Source organism: Microtus ochrogaster, chromosome 19, assembly GCF_000317375.1.
Source record: "Microtus ochrogaster isolate Prairie Vole_2 chromosome 19, MicOch1.0, whole genome shotgun sequence".
NCBI classification, from domain to species: Eukaryota; Metazoa; Chordata; class Mammalia; order Rodentia; family Cricetidae; genus Microtus; species Microtus ochrogaster.
In genome coordinates this window covers 47449975-47471615 of record NC_022021.1, presented here as the reverse complement: position 1 = coordinate 47471615, position 21641 = coordinate 47449975, and the positions used below count along the sequence as shown (strand labels likewise).

The 21641-nt window shown below is 40.7% G+C and overlaps 1 protein-coding gene and 1 pseudogene across 1 annotated transcript in view; both read left to right on the top strand.

Annotated features, from left to right (window-relative positions):
• The window catches only part of LOC101996990, a 31758-nt pseudogene extending 14749 nt beyond the window's left edge, over positions 1-17009 (top strand).
• Positions 1846-21641, top strand: part of LOC113455438 (zinc finger protein 58-like) — a 97467-nt gene continuing 77671 nt past the window's right edge. Inside the window, exons 1-4 of the mRNA XM_026783855.1 lie at positions 1846-1933; positions 6251-6377; positions 11049-11144; positions 20454-20547. Of these exons, the coding sequence (XP_026639656.1) occupies positions 1928-1933; positions 6251-6377; positions 11049-11144; positions 20454-20547 (323 nt within the window). The 5' untranslated portion in view covers positions 1846-1927. The remainder of the gene's footprint in view (positions 1934-6250; positions 6378-11048; positions 11145-20453; positions 20548-21641) is intronic.

Here is a 21641-nt window from a genome sequence, read left to right as displayed (position 1 = left end):
CCAACAATTGTTCCCACTCTTTCACCTCTTCCTCTCTCCGGTGTTTCTACTGTTGTTCCCATTGCTCGGCAGAAGCTTCTTAGTTTCATGTGATCACATTTGTCGGTTCCAGTGATAATGTCTTATGTTGCTGGAATCTGGTTACCTCTCTGGTAACTTAGAAATTTAAAGTCTTTGACCTTTGATTTTTCGCAGCAGGGTAAGAGATGTGGGTCTACTTGTATTCTTTATATGGAATCCAGGTTTTCCACATCATTTATTTAAAAAGGTATTTGGGGGCTGGGAAGATGGCTCAGTGATTAATGGCACTGGCAGCTCTTCCAGAGATCCTGAGTTCAACTTCCAACAATCCACAGGGTGGCTCACAACCATCTGTAGTGAGATCTGGTGCCCTCTTCTAGTGTGCAGGCATACATGCAGGAAGAATAAATAAATTTTTAAAAGTAGTATTTTCTTCAGTATATATTTTTGCTACTTTTGTCAAAACTGGGGCTGTAACCATTTGGTTTGTTTCTTGATCACACAACACATACCCCCTCCCCCTGTGTGTGTGTGTTTAGTTTTTTATGAGCCACGGTTTATGTAGTTCTGGCTGTCCTCTGTATGTGTGTGTGTTTAGTTTTTTATGAGCCACGGTTTATGTAGTTCTGGCTGTCCTCTGTATGTGTGTGTGTTTAGTTTTTTATGAGCCACGGTTTATGTAGTTCTGGCTGTCCTCTGTAGACCAGGCTGGCCTCACACTCAGATCCACCTGCCTCTGCCCCCCGAGTGCTGGGATTGAAGGTGTGCGCCTCCACTGTCCAGGCCTAGATGGTATATTTTATTCCAGTCTGTTTAGTGATATGGCTTTCAGGTTTTACTGTGGCCGTGTAATCTACATCGAGGTTGGATACTGCGTTACTTCCAACAATGCTTTTTATAGCAGATATTGCTTTATTTATTTAGAGTCTTTTGTGCTTCCTTGTGAATTTCTAAGTTGTGGCCTTTTCTATTTCTGTGGCCACTGCCATTGGAGTTTCTCCATCTCTTCTTACAATCACTTTCTGAATTTCTCAAGTAATTCCTCCATTGCTTTGTCTATCTAGTTTTCAATTTTTGCTGCTTTTCAGAGGTGTCTAAAGAGCTACAAGTCATGAAATATTTTTGCAGTTCTTGACTTAGGGAGTTTTCCATGTTCAATTTTGTCATTTGATCTTTTAACCTTGGGAATTTCTTTTTGAGTAAAGTTCAGAGGAGAATCCCCTACAATTTATCAGATTAATAGAAGCTCTAGACCTGATTTAAGCGTGTAATTTGGGAAGTCGGTTCTATCACACTGCCCTACCCAAGTGCTATTGCATAGGTGTTTAGCAATTGCCCTTTGTTCTTGCTGGATGGCCTCCATATTCCAGCTTCCCCACTGCGAATGGCCATCATTATTGAAAGATCATTATTGATCTCCCGAAATGTGCCTCTGAGCTTCTGTATACAGAACCTGGGAAGAATGGTCAACGCTTAAAACATTCTGTAGAAGGCGAGTTTTAAATCACAACATACAGACCAAAGTAAGCAGTAACCCTAAAAGTCACTGCCGTCAAAGGTTCGACTCACATTCAAACAGCTCATTTTGAGAACCCGAGATTTTAAAAGCGGCAGCCTGACTCCCTGTAGCTGTCCACGTGCAGACGATGCTTGTTTCTATCTACCCTCTTGTCAAACAGACCACACTAAGCCAGAAACTTTACAAATCACCGTTCCCTGCTTCCGGAAACTCACTCGCACTCAATTGTGGGAAATGTAGTCTCGCCCGCGGCGACGTCACAAACAGGGACTCTGGGAAGGGCGCTTCCGCGTTTCTTCTGCGCCTGTGCGTCCCCGCTCTTGGCCGGCTTCTCCAAAGTTGGTCCAGTGTCACGGGCCCTGTTGGCGCTCTGGTAGCATCTCTGACATGGAGGTTGGTCCAGGATGTAGCGCAACCGGAGGGACGGTGCGGGGTGGGCGGGTCCGGGTTGGAGGGAGCACTCCCGGCGTTGGTGGGAGGAGGGAAGAGCTGAGTGGGAGGTGCTGTGCCTACCAAGGCTGGGCCATTGCCCCAGGGTGCAGGTTAGCTCTGGGGATAAAGTGTTGTAGGGATGGTGCTGGGAGCGTCCCTTAGGATGCGGCTGCCTTACTCTGCCCTGCACTTCTGGGACAGGGAGCTGACTCGGTTGCCCAGGATTGGAGAAAGGTGACAGGTGTAGCATCGCCCCTGCAGGGTGCATCTGATGACAGTTTGGCCCTGAGGAGCTTGCCATTTCTAACAAACACCGTCTTGATGGCTGCTTTTCTTGTGAAGTTCTTGGCGTATGTGGAGTGAGTGGGATCTCTGGGCCCTCCTGTGCTCATAGCCTGCTAAGAGTTTTCTCTGGGGGCTATTGGTGTGATAGTTGGTTCGTTTTGTGAACCTGACACAATGTAGCTTCACAGGGAAGAGATTCTCAATGATAAGTTGTCTAGATCAGGTTACCCTTGGGGATTGCCTTGATTAATTAATTGGTGTGGAGTGACGCCGCCCCACGGTGAACCTCACCATTCCCTGACTTTGGGTCCTGGACTGTATAACTGAAGAAGGAAGCGTGTGTACGTTCTTTCTGTCTCTATTCTTCTACTGATGTGACTAGCTGCTTCAAGTTATTAGTGCCTTGACGTCTTGGCAGTGAGGATTCTAGGCCAGAACTCTGAGCTTTTTACCTCTAGGATTTTTTTGGGGGGGGGGGGCTATTTTATCGCATCAACTGGAAATGAAATTAAAACAGGATGTTAGTTCCTATCCATTATTCTAATTAAAAATCCTTTTAGGATTCCATACGTGATTACTGTATTTACATTATTTCTATTTCTTCTTCTCCCCTTCAATTTCTACTGTTTCCTCCACTTTCTCTTAAATCTATGACTTCTTCATAATTATTGTTTTAAACACACATACAGATACATACACACACAGACACACACACGCACATCATGGCCATTCAAAATTTATTTGAAAAATATTAGCTTTAGCAATTATATAAATAACTACTACCCTTTGAATCACTTTTCTGGTGGCTGTGACAGACTACCTCGCAAGAGCAATTTCAGTAAGAAAGGAATCACTTTTGCTTATATTTCCTTAAAGTTTGGGGTCCAGTCCATCCTGGCTTGAAAGTCATGGTGGTACGGAAGTGAGACAGCCGCTCACATTGTATCTGCAGTCAGGAACCAAAGAGAGATGGACGCTGCTGCTCTTGCTCTCTCAGCTGAGCCTGGGACCCCAGCCCGAGGGACCCCAGCCCGTGGGACCCCAGCCCGAGGGACCGCAGTCCGTGGGACCCCAACCCGAGGGACCCCAGTCCGTGGGACCCCAGTCCGTGGGACCCCAGCCCGAGGGACCCCAGCCCGAGGGACCCCAGTCCGTGGGACCCCAGCCTGAGGGACGGTGCTCTCTTCATTTCCACTGGGTTTTCCACCTCGATTGGTGCCATCTGGAAACTCCGCCACAGGCGTACTACGACATGCTGGAGCCCACTGACTTGGCAGTTTTACTTTATAAAACTGTGACTGGATTTTAACCTTATGGCTCTGTGCTCTTGTGGAATTAGCTTAAGGTACAAACCTTGCATAGCTATAGAATATTTTCTATATCATATTCTTAGATTATATCTTTGTTTCTACTTTTCATACTTTGAAATGTTTTGTTAAAAATTAGGCACAGGCACAGATTTGCCCAGGTCTACTCAGAGTTATGCCTATAATCCAGTCATCTGGGAAAGTGAGGCCAGAGGGTTCCCATGAATTTGACATCACCCAGGGCTATGTAGTGAGTTCCAGGCCTGCCCAGGCAGCATTCGGAGGCAGAATGTCTGTAGTTGGGTCTGGTTTTTCCCGTCTGATCTTTCAGGCTGTTCACTTTATCGTTTTGACCCCATTGCCACATTGCTGGGACTTTCCACGTTCCCTCAGCATCCCGGCCACTTACGCTTCTGATGATGTCCCAGCACAGATGGTGGCTTTCCTTTTCCCTTTGGATATGCTTCTGCATCCACTCTTCCCAGCCCCCATTCCAGTTCTCTGCTTGCTCCCAGTTTTCCTGTTTCACTTAGGTTTCCTTCACACAGTCCTGGTCACACTGACTTCAGTTACTGATGAAGTTCTGTTACTTTCCAGACTGTTACAATTCAGTTGAGATATTAGGTTGATCTACAACCCTGAATCCTATTGACTGGTTGGAAATCCATTATATCCAATATTATGTAATCTATTGTGTTCAAGTCTTTTTAAAAATAATATTTATTTAATCTGTGAATTTCATATATGTATTCAATGCATTTGGTTAAATCTACCCCCACTCCAACAGTTCAAGGCATCTACCAAAATATTCCTGCCCCAGTTTCTTGTCCTGGTGGTTTTTGCTTATTTTTTTAAGCCCACTGAGTTCACTTAGTGTTGCTCTAGTGTGCATGAGTGTGGGGACATCCTCTAGATCATGGGCGCTCACTGACCACACCTCCAAGGAAAAATGAGAATCTCTCTTACGGTGGCCGTCAACTCCAGCAGCTCCTCAACTAGGGCTGGGGCCTGTGAGCCCCTCTCCTTCCCCTTTTACAATTTTGACTGACTTATCTTTTTATGCTTTGTTTTGGGTTTTTGAGACAGATTCTTGTGTAGTTCAGGTTGTCCTCAAACTTGCTATGTAACTGACATATTGACTTTAACTTCTATTTCTCCTGACTCCTGTGTGCTGGCATTACAGGTGTGGGGCACCTTGCTCACTTTCCTGTCCTCTGTGCCCTGTAAAGATGGTCAGCTGTCACTTTGTTCTTTCTTTGTGACTTATCCTTAAAACATAACTTATTGTTAAGACAGGACCTAATTGCTTCTCTAGTTTAGGAAGTGGCAAAATTCCCCTGGGATGTAGGAAATTTGGAGGGTTGTTTGTGTGAATTTATAAGTTATTATTATTATTATTATTATTATTATTATTATTATTATTATTATTATTTTGGGTTTTTGAGACAAGATTTCTCTGTTGCTTTGGAGCCTGTTCTGGAACTAGCTCTTGTAGCCCCAGCTGGCCTCAAACTCACAGAGATCCACCTGCCTCTCTCTGCCTCCCGAGTGCTGGGATTAAAGGCGTGCACCACCACTGCCCAGCGAATGTATAAGTAATTATGAGTGAGAGGTGCTTAGCATTTTTGTTGTTGATATTAAATCCGAAATATTCCATCATCGCTCAACATCATTGATCAAATTATGGTGCCAAGTTAGATTTATAATGTGTGTGTTTTGTCGGTGTCTTTACTGTTGTATTTCTAAGTTCCCTCGGAATCAGAGACTAATACTAATTATTGAGAAGAAAGTTATCTAATAGGCATAAAAGCATGAAGTGAAATGTTAAGGTCAGAAATATATAATAAGAAAATATTGCTTATATTTTGACTGTGTTAGTAGTTAAGTGTAAGTGCTGATTGTCTTCTGCTAACAGTATTCACTGATGTCCAGAAGTATTTATGGTCATTCTTCTTAGTGATAAGAAATAGAACTTGTTTCACCCAAGCAGTGGTGGGTAACACAACGAAAAACTGCTGCCAGCCACCTGATGACTCCCTTAATCTGTTGGGGACCTCCACTCAAAGTTGATTCTTTGATTTTGCCGTGGAAAAGAATTTCTGGAAGCGGAGTGGGAATTTATTAAAAACAGAGTTGGGCTGTCAGAGAAGGAATAAGCATGGGGTGGACTTCCCAAAGGAGTATCATTACAATAGCCTTACGCAGCATTTTGGGGCCTCTCAAGCTCATTTTGGGGGAACTCAAGGGTTACCGAGGGACCTCCATTGAGAAAATGCCCCCATAAGGCCCAGCTGTTGTCTAGGAGCTGGGATCCTGGATGTTTTGACCCGTTGCTGCTTTGTTACCTCAGACGGGCAGTTATTGAATTATTCAGGGTTTTTGATAGAGAAATGTTTGGGATTCTCTCTTCTTGGTTGGATTTGTGATTGGAAAGAGCTGTGATCCATAAGGTCTTCAGACTCTCCTTTCTCCACATAGGCATGATGAACCATTTAGTTTCTCAGTCAGTGACCTCACTGTGAAGAGGTTGGGAAAAAACAATAAAACAAGAAGCCCATTTGGACTTCTAACTCTTTAATTAAACAATATACGTTTCCAGTCACCTTTTGTTTATGTATTGATATTAAGCTCCCAATTATACTACTTAACTGAATTAACATATACTGTTAATTTATTTTCATTTCAGGGACTGCTCTCCTTCAAGGATGTGGCCATTGATTTCTCTGCAGAGGAGTGTGAATGTCTGGACCCTGCTCAGTGGACTCTCTACAGGGATGTGATGCTGGAGAATTACAGCCACCTTGTGTTCCTGGGTGAGGATCACGTCCAGAGTGAATTCCTAATTCTCTGTAGACATGTGACTTCCTCCACTTGTAGAATAGCTCATGGGAACTTGTGCTTTCCAACAATGAGTTTCATATTTTCATGATCACAGTTATTTCACAATTTTACGCATGAATGTAATATACATTGACTATACCCACCTTATCCTCTGACCCCTGTTGATGCATGCTGTCTCATGAAGGTCTTGTGCAAGATACTATCCCTGCTTTGGATTTATGTGTACAACAGCCATGTATTGTCTAGAATTCAGTTCTCAATAGTTCTCTTTCCAATTCCCTTAACTCTTTATTTTTCCAACATCCCTCCCATGAAATTTCCTGAGCCTTAGAAGGATTGCTGCAGATGCCCATGTAGTAGTGTTGAAAACCCAGCGGTCAGCTGTTCATAGCAGTGCTTTGGCCAGTTGTGAGTCTCTGCATCAGCTGCTACCAACTGCAGGCTACAACTGCTCTGATTAACATCGAGGGCAGCACTAATGTATGCGTATAAACACAAATATTTAGAAGTCAGTTGGACATCGTGTGCATATAGTAAAACAGTTTTACAGTACCAGGCACGAGTGACCGCTTACACATAATTGTCGTGCCCCATTCCTGCCACTGGACTCATCTTGCTCAGGAGGTGGATGCTATGTAGGCAGATGTTTTGGTAGGGACAGTCAGCTCCTCAATAAGGACACAGAGATTTCTTATTAAATATGAAAGCTTGACCGATAGCTCATGCTTGTTTCTAACTAGCTCTTATAACTTAATTAACCCATTTCTATTCATTTACTTTCTGCATCGTGGCTTTATTGCCTCATCTGTCCTGCCCATCCTGCTTACTCTGTGTCTCCTGGTGTCTCCACCTTTTTTCTTCCCAGAACTCTCTCTGTCTCCAGAAGTCCCCTCTTCCTACCTACTAATGATAATGACCATTAAGCTCTTTATTAAAGCAGTCACAGGGACACACCTTCGCACAGTGTAAAGATTCCACAGCAGTGTCACAGCTTCCAGGGCTCACAGATGCTGACTTTTCTATCCACAAAGCCTTCACATCACCTCCCATCCTGCGAAAGCTGGCCAGCCAGAAGAAAGTTCCAGCCCTGTTAAAACTTGGAGTTTCTTTGTCCTGCGACTGGGGTGTGTGCTGTCTTCAGTAATTGGATCTTTTGGTCTAGTCTTTTGGGCAACCAAGAGGAATGGAACAAGTTTGCAATGCTTTGGTGGTCTCTGGCACACCCTGAGCAAAAATTCATGAAAGGCGTTCTACCCCTGTAATGGAACTTAAAGAAAATGCACTATATCTTTTTTTTTAAATTGATTTTTAAATTGAGCTCTACATTTTTCTCTTCTTCCCTCCCTGCCTCTCCCCTCCCCGTAAACTCTCTCCCAAGGTTCCTATGCTCCCAATTACTCATGAAGCCTTGTCTTTTTCTACTTCCCTTGTAAATTAGATCCCTGTACGTCTCTCTTAAGGTCCTCATTGTTGTCAAGGTTCTCTTGACTGAAGGATGGATAAGGAAAATGTGGTACATTTACACAATGGAGTACAACCCAGCAGAAAAATTAACGACATCTTGAATTTTGCAGGCAAATGGATGGAACTAGAAAACATCATTTTGAGTGAGGTAACCCAGACCCATGTACTCACTTATAAGTGGTTTTTAAACATGCAGCAAAGAAAACCAGCCTACAAAGCACTATATCTTTTGAGAGCAGTAATATCCGCCCATGAAGGGTACATTCCTTGAGTATTTAAATTATAATTTACAATGGTTTGCAGAGTCATAGCCTTCTGTATGGCTTTCTCATGTGTACTTTAGCCAATCTTCCCCACTGTGCACATCCATCCCCACTTAAATATCCCCACCCCAGTCCTTCCTGTCTCTTTCATATCATCATGTTGTACCAGCACCTTCTGTGCAGGCATGCCCTCTTCAGTGGCCCTGCTCTGCCTTGTAGTTTGCTATACTCCAAAGGAAACACAGAGATCTGAAACCCAAAGCTAAGATCCGTACGTGAGAGGGTGTGTTTGACATTTGTCCTTCTGGCTCTCGTTTACCTCACTCACCATTTACCTGCAAACTGTATGATTTCATGTCTCCCTAAATCCGAATGAAACTCTACTGTGTGTATACAGAATACGCTTTTACTCTCTGCTCATCATTCTTTGGAGACATAAGCTGGTTGAGTTTCCCAGCTGCTGTGAAAGGAGCAGCAATGACCATGGATATGGAAGTCTCTGAAGTAGGAGATGGAACCTTTCGAGTTTGTGTCTAAGAGTGATGTGGCTGGGTTGTGTGGTAGTTAGGAAGTTTTACCTCCACCTTTTTGAGGATCCTCCACCTTCATTTCCATAATGGCTGTACCAGTTTACATTCCCACCATATTTAAGTGTGTTTTTTCTGTACGTACTTGCCAAATCTTGCCATCCTTTGTCTTCTTAATGATAGCCTTTCCAGGTCAGGTTGAGTTGGAATCTCAAAGTAGTTTTAATCTTCATTTTCCTGATGACTAAGAATGTCAGACACTTGTCAAATATCAGCTTTGGGTTTATGTCTTCTGAGATCTGTGTTCAGCTTCAGGGCCCATTATTTGATTGGATTGTTTGTTTTCTCGATGTTTCCTTTTTTAAGGCTGTTATTCACGGTATTTCCTGCCACACGCGGACCTTCTGGATATCTTCTCCCATTCCTTAAGCTGCCTTTTCACTCAAGGAACAGTTTCCTTTGCTTTCAGAAGGTTTTTTTCATCAATGGAGGTCCAGTTCTTCAATTGTTGACCTTACTTCTTCAGTGAGCAGAGTCCTCTTCAGAAAGACCGCATTTTTCCTGCGTTGAAGTGCACTATTTTTTCCTCAAACACTTTCAGAGTGTCTGGTCTCTCATTGAAACCCTCAGTTCATTTTGGAGTTGATTTTATTTAGTTTAGTTCTTATACACATAGATAGCCAATATTTCCTGTACCATAGTGGAGAGCCTTCTTTTCAGTGAGAATTTTTGGCAAGCTTCTCTAGTATCTATCGGGCTGCAGTCTGATGAAGTTACATCTGGGTATGCTAGTCTATTTTGTCCCCTATGTCTGTTTTTGTACCAATACGTACTCTTGCTATTACCGTGGTTCCATATTAGGACTTGAATACAGGTATGATTACATTTCATTCAGTATTTATTTTACTCAGTATTACATTGGCTAAATCTTAAATTTTTTTTTCTGTGAAGAATGGGATCACTTTTTTTTAATTGGAATTGCATGGAATGTGTGGATTGCTTTTACTAGAATGGTCGTTTTCAGAATATTATGTCTCTTCGATCCATAAGCATGAGGAGTTTTTCCATCTTCCAGTATTTTCTTCAGTTTCTTTTTATTTATTTTTTCTTCAGATTCTATTCCTTAATGCGTTAAATTTTCATTGTAGAAGATTTTTATTTCGTGGGTTAGGTTTATTCCAACATATCTTCTTTTCTTTTTCTTTGGGTGGGAATATAGGTTCAGTGAATGAGAATTTCTTTGTTTTTGCTGTAATTTTTGTTGATATTTGTATTCTTTTTTTTCTGGTGAAGTCCTTTGGGTCTTTTATATAAAAAAGTCAAATTTTCTGAAAACAGGTATTTATTGGGATAATTGTATAATTTCTGTCTTTGAGTTTGTTTATGTGGTAAATTACATTTATTGATTTATGTATGTTAAACTGTCCCTGGATATGATGGATGAAGTCCTGATTATTGTGATGTCTTTTTTGTAAGTATTGAGACATTTTCCATCTATGTTCATCAGTGGGCTATCATTTTCCTCCCTTCCTCCCTCCCTTCCTTTCTTCCTTCTTTCTCCCCCCTCTTTCTTGTGCCTTTGTCTGCTTCTGATATCAAGATCATATGAACTAACAAAATTAATGCAATATAAGATAAATAATTTAGGGGCTGGAGAGATGGCTCAGTGGTTAAGAGCATTGCCTGCTCTTCCAAAGGTCCTGAGTTCAATTCCCAGCAACCACACGGTGGCTCACAACCATCTGTAATGAGGTCTGGTGCCCTCTTCTGGCCTGCAGGCATATACACAAACAGAATATTGTATACATAATAAGTAAATTTTAAAAAAAAAGATAAATAATTTAAGTATATCTACAACAGATGATGAAATTGATAGTAATTAAAAAACCTTCCAACTTCAAAAAGCCTATGTCCAAATGGATTTATTTCAGATTTCTACCAAGGTTTTCAAGAACAAATAATAGTAATGTTTCTCAAATTATTGCATTAACTAGAGAGAGAAAGCCTCCAAATTTCTTTCACAAAGTGAGATTGCTGCTCTTCAGGAAGACTTAGGTGTACATAGGTGTAGTTGATGAAGTTAATTACTGTTCTTGTGTTTTCAACCTTGTTGTTTTGGTAGGGTGACTCCTTCCTTCTACTTGGAATTTTAGAAATTGAGACACGTGCAGTGAGAAGCATGCATCTTAAAAGAAAACATTTTACACAGCAGCTTTATTGTTTTTTTCTTGAGGTAAAGCTTCAAGTATTGAATATGTCCATCAGGAAACATCTAAAGAAATTATTTTCTACCATGTTTTATTCTGTTTTCCTCTTTTAATAAATATAATATAAATGTCAGTCCTAGAGAAAAACATACAACCATCACATTTGCCTTTCCTTCTAACAGGTCTGGCTTTCTCTAAGCCGTACTTGGTCACATTTCTCGAGCAAAGACAAGAGCCCTGGAATGCGAAGGGATCAGCCCCCATCGCTGTGCACCCAGGTATGTGGGAATGAGAGGATCAGAGCACATAAGCGAGAGACCCAGAGATGCCGCAGAGGGGCAGGAATTGAGAGGTGGATGGATGGATTAGAGGCTTTGTTTCAGGGATGCTCTGCTTTACATCTCTCAAAGGAGGACATTTTCCAACAGATGTTTTTTATGCTTTTATTTCCTCATATCTGTCCTTCCACTCAAGTGATGTCTGCGTGCATTTCCAGTGACAAAAAAAAAAAAGTCTGTCCTATTGTAGGCGAGGGTCTGGATCATCACAGCCTTGTCATTGCTTTCTGTGCCTCAGAAGCTTATACACAGTTCTAGCACTTCTGTGTCAAGCCTTTATAGAAAAGTATCACCACAAATAAATTTCTCTAATTACATTTATATGCTTAGTAATTAAAGTTGTCCCATCAGATTTCTTTGTAAATTATTATAGTTTATAAATTGTTATAGTGTATTTCTGTGAATTTATCTGCCATATGTTGATTGTCAATGATTTATGATTTACAATGCATTGTTTTTGTGGGTATGCGATAGCAAAAAGTTATACACAGGTAGATATTGGAGAATATTTGTACACTCTATGAAGATGCATTGCTGTGATTGTTGTAATAGAGAGTTGAATTTAATTTAAGTTATAAGAACTAGTTAGAAACAAGCCCAAGCTACAGGCTGCACTTTCATAATAGATAAAAAGTCTCTGTGTCATTATTTGGGAGGTGGCAGGACAGAGAAAGACTCAGTACACAAAAGGTGGGATATTTTGGTTACATTCTGATGCTCCTAAGACCGCCAATAAAGTTGACTTTGAATCAGGTCAGAGTCTGGCTGACCAAAATTAGCCAAAGAGGTTTTGGAGGACTGAGGACAAATAGAGACACAGGAATTAGTAAGGCGGGGCTGAGAGAGCATCTTGGCCCTCTTTTGGTTGAGGAACAAGGGGGTGGTCACTAGCCTCTTTTCTGCTGCCTCTCTGATCATTCAGGTTCTTACCCTGCTATCTGACTCCCAAGTTTTTATTGTTAAAGAGTAGTTAAATAAAAGTTTCAGCTAGATGAGTAATTTTAGTAGCTTACCAATAATCTTTCAGAATTTTCCTGAATTTGCAATTGCATTTTCTGTGTTTTACTTTTGTATCAGCTCCCTTATGTTTGTTGATAATGTTCTTAAATATAACTTACATTATGATTAGATGACAGCTTTTATTTTTATTTTTATTTTTGGTTTTTCGAGACAGGGTTTCTCTGTGGCTTTGGAGCCTGTCCTGGAACTAGCTCTGTAGACCAGGCTGGCCTAGAACTCACAGAGATCCGCCTGCCTCTGCCTCCCGAGTGCTGGGACAGCTTTTAGTAGTGGTTTTTTAGGACAATGTAAGATAATAAATTGTAAGTCATGACTAGTTCTAAATGAAATTGATGTTCTGTTTTCAAATATTAAATACTAGTTCTGTATTTCATGCTTTGTGTCTTTGTCCTTCATTGGTTACTTAATAGTTGTTTTATCCTGCTAAATGAGTATTTCTAGAAGTTATAATTTCATAAACAATTGATAAATGTTGCCTTTACTGAAACTTCTGTATTTAAAGGTAAACTTGAACATCTTTTTTTTTTTTTTTTCAAGATTGGGTTTCTCTGTGGCTTTGGAGCCTGTCCTGGAACTTCCTCTGTAGACCAGGCTGGCTTCAAACTCACAGAGATCTGTCTGTGTCTGCCTTCTGAGTGCTGAGATTAAATGCTTGTGCTACCATCACCCAGCAAACTTGAACATTTTAAAATTATCCGATAGTTTTTGTTTATTTTAACAGAGATTGAAAAATATATAACATGAAATTGCTGTCTTAAATTTTTGGGGCATTGTTCAAAATATTCAAATTGTTATGCATAGTTTAATTTTCAAACAATAAACATAGGAAAATAATTTTGTATTTTTTTTCTCTAGTCACCATTCCAGTAAGTGTTCTATGAAGTTCTCCATTTTAGAATTTTCATGTATTCCTAATCAGTTAATATCTGTCTTATGTAATGGGCATATTTCATTATTTCCTTATCATAAATATTCCATTATTGTTTATCTTAAATGTGGTGTGTGTGTGTATGTGTACCGAAGGCTTCTGGTTCCTATGAAGGGCAGAAAACAGCTTGCAGGATTCTGTTCACTGTTTTCACCATGTAGGTCCCTGGGAACGCCTTTATCCACAGAGCCAGTTCACTGGCTTGAGAGTACTAAAATTTTGAATAATGTTCCATTTCTTTTCAGTGGAAGTTGGCATTGTTTCACTTATTATATTTTTTGACTTCTGCTGCAGTGAATATGGTTATGGGATCATGTTTATTTTCCCATTAGTAAGAATACATTGCATTTGGAACTGTATCTATGGATGTAAGGATTCATATGAAAGATAAGCTTTATAATTATAGCTATGAGGTTAATCTTTTACTGATACTTCCACCTTCACTCAACAGGAATAAAACCTTGTAAATTTAAGGAATATGGCAAGACCATTCCTTGGAATTCACTTCTTATCCAACACCGTAAAGCTCACCCTGGAGAAAAGCTCTACAAATGTGGTGAATGTGGCAAGGCCTTTAATGTTCGCTCAACACTTTATAAGCACTACAGAATTCACACTGGAGAGAAGCCCTACAAATGTAAAGAATGTGGCAAAGCTTTTACGTGTTCTTCCAGCCTTAACCAACACCATAGAATTCATACTGGGGAGAAGCCCTACAAATGTGAATGCGGGAAAGCTTTTAATAATTCTTCAGCTCTCACACAGCACCAAAGAATTCACACTGGAGAAAGACCATACAAGTGTGAAGAGTGTGGCAAAGCCTTTAATAATTGCTCGGCCCGTACGCGACACCAAAGAATCCACACCGGAGAAAGACCCTACAGATGTGCAGCTTGCGGCAAGACCTTCAATTTTCCCACATCCCTGTCTCAGCACCAGAGAATCCACACTGGAGAGAAGCCCTACAAATGTGAAGAGTGTGGCAAAGCCTTTAACTGTTCTTCACACCTTAAACAACACCGGATTATTCACACCGGAAAGAAACCGTACAAATGTAAAGAATGTGACAAAGCCTTTAACTGTTCTTCCAGCCTTAACCAACACCGGAGAACTCATACTGGGGAGAAGCCCTACATATGTGAGGGGTGTGGCAAAGCCTTTAGCAACTGCTCAGCTCTTACTCAACACCAGAGAATTCACAGTGGAGAGAAACCCTACCAGTGTGAAGAGTGTGGCAGAGCCTTTTATAACTGCTCAGCCCTTTCTCGACACCAAAAGATCCACACTGGAGAAAAACCCTACAAGTGTGCTGACTGTGGCAAGGCCTTTATTTTTCGCTCCTCCCTGTCTCAGCACCGGAGAATTCACACTGGAGAGAAGCCCTACAAATGCAAAGAGTGCGGCAAAGCCTTCAACTGTTCTTCACACCTTACCCAACATGGAAGAATTCACAGTGGGGAGAAACCTTATAAATGTGCAGAGTGTGGCCAGACGTTCATCTGTTCTTCATACCTACATAAGCATCAGAAGATTCATGCTATCGAGAAACTCTACAAATGCAAAGAATGTGGCAAAACCTTTAGCTGCTCTTCGTATCTTAAGTATCATCAGAGATTCCATACCGGGGGAAAATCGTACCCATGCAAAGAATGTGACAAAACCTTTAGGTCATCTTCATACCTTAGGAATCATCAGAGATTTCATACTGGAGAGAAACCCTACACATGCAAAGACTGTGACAAAGCCTTTGTTAATTCATCAAGCCTTCTTGTCCACCAAAGGATTCACACTGGAGAGAAACCATACAAATGCAAAGAATGTGGCAAGGCCTTTCGGTGTTCTTCTTATCTTAAGTATCATCAGAGACTTCATACTGGAGAGAAACCCTACACATGCAAAGACTGTGGAAAAGCCTTTGCTAAATCTTCATGTCTCATTCTACACCAAAGAATTCATACTGGTGAAAAACCATATGAATGTGCAGAGTGTGGCCAGGCCTTTATCTGTTCTTCATACCTGAGGAAGCACCAGAGAATTCATACTGGTGAGAAACCATATACCTGTGAAGAATGTGGCAAAGCTTTTAGCATTTACTCAGCCTTCACCCAACACCAGAGAGTTCATACTGGAGAAAAACCTTATAAATGCAGGGAATGTGAGAAAGCATTTAATAATCATTCTGCCCTAATTAAACATCAAAGAATTCATACTGGAGAGAAACCCTACACATGCAAAGACTGTAGTAAAGCCTTTAATAATAGCTCAAGCCTTATTCGTCATCAACGAGTTCATTCTGGAATTGAAACTCTAGAAGTTCAAGGAATGTGGCAAGGCCTTTAGTAATAATTTAACTCTTAGCTTGAAAGACTCTTAGTAGTGAGAAAGTAAAATGGAAAAAGGTGATTAATATGTATATTATACATATACAGTGTAAAAATTCATGCATGGAAGAAACTCTACAAGTTCAAATAGTGTTGCAAATCTGCTATCTCTTCTTCATATCTTAATTGCTAGCAGAGGATTTGTATGGGAGCCCCCAAAATATAATGTGTCAAGGCTCTTAATGAAGGCTCACTCCTCATCAGGGAATTCGTGTTTCATAGAAATCTTAGCATTTATTGACTTTGGAAGGAACTCTGTCCAGTGTGTGAGCAAAGTAGTTATGCAGGAAGAAATTATGTAAACAGAGTAGAGCAAAACTCAGATCTTAATGGATATGAGAATGACTATAGGTGGTTAATTTTTATGAATATATAGAACAATGTAAAAATAAAGTAAATATTGCTTATAAATTATGGGACATTGTCTAAGGAACATTATGATAGAAATTAGTTATCACAGACATCAGAATCATGCACATAACTAATCTCAGTAAGGATATGCATTTGTGAATGAGACCATATATACTATGTAGCCTCGTGTTTGAAAACAAAACAACACAACTCTCAAACTGTGTTAAAAGAACAAGACTAGTTTCTGATTGATTTTAGTCCACTTTTTTCCACAGAGACTATATAGTGGGTATAAATAGGGGTTCTATGTAAAGCTTACTTCTTTAAATGAACAAACTTGAACAGCTTGTAAAGTAGTGTCTCTGTTTATTGTCCAACATATCCTATCATAGACAGTAAAATATTCTACCTTATTGAAGGAGGTAGGCGACAGGATTCAGTTGTGTACTGCTGAGAATTATTTAAGTAACTGGTCACTGTATCCCAGATGCCAGTGTCTTTCAAATGATTTGGAGGATATTATTCCATATGTTACATATTTGTTAACACCCCCATCTTGTGGTAACTAGGAATTAAGGAGTTTTCGGAGGATAATTATGTTCTAGTTTTCTAAATCTTGAATTGTATTAGTATTTATAAAATTTCATTTTATATATATGTGCTACTCTTTTTACCTGCAAAACCCACTTAAATTTTATTATTTATTACACTGAAATACCTTATTCTTAAAATCAAACTTTAGGAATTAAGAGACTAGAAACGCATGTGTATTTGCATGCTTTTATATAACTGTTGCTGGCCTGACCAGCAAGAAAGAATATATTCTAAAAGAAATACCTGTTCTCCTCTCTTTGTCTTTCAAGATACTGAAACAATGGTTCTCAAAAAAATTAGAATTTTGCTAGGATCCTGCTGGGAGAAGAAAAAGCCCTGGGGCACCCACAGGATGCACGTATGTTTTTGAGAAAGACTTTGTTTGTCTGATAGCTTGGCTGAAAAGACTAATGCCAGAGAGCTGGGTTGTGACCATGCTGCTCAGGGGACCACTTCTTGGCCTGACTGCATAGTTCTGTGTCCATTTTGCCTTCTAGTTAAATCCTGTCTTTGTGTTAGGAGTCTGAAGATGGACTAGCAAGTTAATGGATCTCTTTTTCCCTTTGTCCAGTGTGTCTACATTGAATAAATCACTGTGGGCATTTTTTTCTATTTATTGGGGTGTTACTTGACTTATCGTTGACGGATGACAGAACCTGGGTAGTTGTGACACAGGCTGGGAGAAGAACGGGGAATTATTGAAATAAAAGTTAATTTTTAAATAGTTGGCAGTGCTTAGGAAACTATTAACCACTTTTTTTTCTGAAAATGAAAGATACATAACACACACACACACACACACACACTCCGCAAATTCTCCAAAATGACACGGTTAATGGCTTTAATTCTCTTATTGCTAATTCTCATATCTTACATGAGAAATTATGCATCACCTAATATATAACTTTCTCAACATTCACAAAGTGTGATTCGGCCAGCTAAGTGCTTTTATGAGTATTTTAATATTATTTAATGGCTTTCAGAATTTACTTTGAAATTCCAGAGTTTCTACATGTGGGTACATTGCCTTTTCATCATTATTTTATTTTTAACACCACGATTTAAGTCATTCTTTTACTTGTTCCCATCAGTTTGATAAGATAAATCTTAATATTCAGTAAGTTTACTGAAGCAGTTCATTCTGGTGAGAACTAGGAAGGCTCCGTGTATCATGGGGTTTGTGCGTAGGTGGAAGAAGCAGAGGGCAGGCACACAGAGGAAGGTGCACAGGGTCAGGAAGCGCCACAGGCCCTGGGCACAGAGGGAGGGGCGGAAAGATCACGCCAGGAAAGGTGGGGGCAGCACAGATAGCTGAGGTGATTGTGACGGAGCCACAGGTGTACCAAAAAGACAACAGTTTGTTTTCTCTCATTTACCTTAGGAGAGGATTGTTGTAAGAGAACCCGGTAAGGTACATGTGACATCTCTCCCACAGCTCAGGGTCTCGAGACAGAAATGAAAGCCAGGACAAAAGGAATTTCTGAGTTATTTTCTGGAGATATGTAAAAGTGATGTCTAAGAATAGGGTAAGGTTATACTTTAATGTGCCACTAGCCAGTCAGTATTCTTGGCCTCAGAGTGGGATCAAAAGGTGAAGTTTTGTTACAAAGGAAAATAGGATTGGTGATCTGGCTTTTTCTTTATAGAGTCTGAGTACCGAACTTGTACCAGTTTTTTAGAATACAGCCCAGGATTGACTTCTGAGGGATCTGTAGGATCCATTGCAGTTCCTACTGGAAATGCAATGATTTCCACAAAAAACGTCCTTCAGGCTGTCTGCCATATGCTGGTATCGGGAGTGAAATCCAGACTCATAGCTTGACTTGAAAATGTCCATTTAGGCTGTCTGCCATACGCTGGTATCGGGAGTGAAATCCAGACTCATAGCTTGACTTGAAAATGTCCATTTAGGCTGTCTGCCATACGCTGGTATCGGGAGTGAAATCCAGACTCATAGCTTGACTTGACTGAGGTGTGCTCAGAAGGGGAGATCCCATGCAGAGAGAGCTCCTGACTTCTGGGTAGGAAACCCAGATCCAAACACATGGTTGCTCAGAACAGAATACTCGTAAGTAGGTATTTCCAGACTTCATTTAATTCTTAGACAGTTCCGTCCATGTGGGTTACTCTTTACCTTTTTCCTCCTTGTTTCCCTCTCATGCTTATCACTCACCTTCCTCCAAACTGGACTCTGCCAGACGCAAGACTGTACTGGCTTTTGGTTTTGGTTTGTCAGCATAACACTCCCAGATAGCTGGGAAGAGGGAAGGGGAATCTTAATTGAGACGGATGCCTCAATAAGCCTGGCTTAGAGGCTGCTCTGTGAGCCATTTTCTTGATTAAAGATTGATGTGGGAGGACCCAGCCCATTGGGGCTGGTGTCAGCTATGGAAAGGTGGTCCTGGGGTGTATAAGAAGGCACACTGAGCAAACCCTGGAAACAGGCCAATAGGCAGCATTTCCGCATGGCTTCTGCCTAAGTTCCTGGCTCCATGTTCCCGCTGTATTTAAGTCCCTTCCTTGATGAACGGTGATATGGAAGAGTAAGCAAAATAAAACCCTTCCTCCCCAAGTTGGTTTTTGGTCATGGTGTTTTGTCACAGCAAAAGAAACCCCAACTAAGACAGAAATGGGTACCAGGAGTCGGGTATTTATGTGACTAGCTTGACCATGTGTTCGGGAAGATTGTGGAAGGACTTTAGCACTTTGAACCAGAATGATCATCCATTGTTCAGAGCTTAGTGAACTATTTTTAGAACTTAGAAAATAATGTTGACATCAGTGTAGGTGATGGAGGTCTGGCTTGTGAGATTTGAGAAGAAAGTTTTGAGAATTTCTTAAAAACTCTCCTGGGGCTATTTGCTAATTTGAATTAAGATTCTATAGTTGCCGTTAGTTGAGGTTTGAATAATTGCTTGTAATTAATGAATAACAAGATAAAACAAAGTGAAGCCTTTGTTCTGCTAGGATAATTAATACTAGCGAGCTGGGCCTGAACAATCAGCTGTGATTCAGAGATCATCACCATCCCTGAAGCAAAATCTGGTTCATGTTTCCTCAGAGTCAGCACACAGAAACTGTGTACCAGAGGTAGCCAAAGTTGTAGCTCATGCTAGCAACTGAACTTGCTAATGTTCATGTTTCACAGGTGATTCTAGTTTTGAAGGCACAAGGGGGTCACGGAGAGCAGCTGAGGCTTGGCACTGTGAGAGGCTAGGAAAGGGCGTTGGTGAAGTTGTACTAGAAACCCCAGTATTCACAGGGTCATAAAAATGGAGGCTTGGCACCATTTGCCAGTGTCTTGGTTCCTGAAGAGAGCCAAAAGAAGCTATTAGTAAAGATTCAACCAGTTGCAGTACAGATTCAAACATTTTTTAGATGCCAGTACCAGGGGAAGCCCAAGAAGCAACTGTGGAAGAGTAGACACCCTGAGCCCACAGACAAGTAGTATTTGCTACGGGAGGTAGAACCAGTGAAAAAAATTAATTTAGGGAAACAGGAACTTCTAACCGTCCCAAGAACAGATGGGACCTTCAGATATATCCTGTGATTTTTCCATAAGAGAAAAATACCTCCCCCCCACACACACTAGAAAATGAGCTCATGGAAAGTCCCCAAACTCTGTCCCTTTGTGTTCTCGGCTAGACCAATCTCTGTTAGCAAAATATGCTTATGATAATTCTGTGGCTTTGCTCTATGGAGTTGGCTTTTATTGTTTTTTTTTTTCTTACTTTTTGGTAACTCTTCTTCACGTATATTTTTGTCAATATAGTTAACTTTGGTTGGCATGTTTCAACTTAACCAAATTTGTTTTCAAAAAATCAAGAGGCCAACAGTGGAGTCATACCATAAAGAAAAAGATCTAATTTCATCACTACAAAGCAATCAGATTTATGTTCTCCAGGATTTTCTCACTTAGATTACTTTTTCTACCTTTCTGGGATCTCAGAATTTGTGTTGGATTTTAAATCATAGGGGCGTGGTGTTTCAAAGAAGAGAGCGAAGCTATGAGAAAGGGGAGACACTGTGAGCATCTAAATGCCAAAGCTTTGCTGCCTCTGGAGGACAGGTACCTGCTGCGCTTCAGAAATCCATTCTACTTAGGCAGGAATGGATGCTTCCCCCTCTACCCCCACCCCCGCCCAATGCTCCCACCCCTCCACCCTCACCACCACCACCCCACACAATTATGGTCTTCATATCGTAATCAGCAGTCTCACTGTGCCATTGCTAATTAACACAACAATGCCTAATTACTGGTATTCAAAATAAAATTTTAATATTAAGGGAAGCCTGAGTTCTCAAGTCCAGTAACATTTTATGTTAAATATTTATTGAATATTTATATTGTGGTAATTGATGAAATCTCATCTAGAGGCATTTATAACTGTGACTGCTTTTTACTTTATTAAATACAATCTGTCTGCAATTCAGGGAAATTACGTCTTTAGCTGCCTTCCCCTGTAGGGTGTTATGAGCCACACTGTGGAATGATATAATTGAGGAGATTTCATCTGCTGCACTCAGCATACACAATCCCATATCAAAGTAAAATAGAACCTTATTTTAAATACTGCTCTTGTCACAAAGCACCTTTCTACAGTTCCTTTTGCTTTGGACTGGGGTTTGTGACCAAACAAAAGACCATTCTTCCTAAAGCAATCTATTCCAAATATCACATACTTACATTTATATACCAAAACTATTGCTAATACAAACAATATAGCAAGAAATGGAATGTATTTACTGTCTAGTACTCACATCTAGTTGACCCGTAAAGTGGAGTGGCTTTTTGGTTTCTAGTTATTATCTTCCTTCTTTGACCTGTTACAGTCCCACGTGACCTCCACATGTGCCCCATAGATGTAATGCTGACTGTCATACACTAACACACGCATACACATACATGCTGCACTGACATACACTAATGCACGTGCACACACATGCTGCACTGAGACACAGTAATACATGCACACACATGCTGCACTGACACACAGTAATGCATGCACACTCACATGCTACACTGGCATACACTAATGCACATGCACACACATGCTGCACTGACACGCAGTAATGCATGCACACACACATGCTGCACTGACATACACTAATGCACGTGCACACACATGCTGCACTGACACACAGTAATGCATGCACACACAC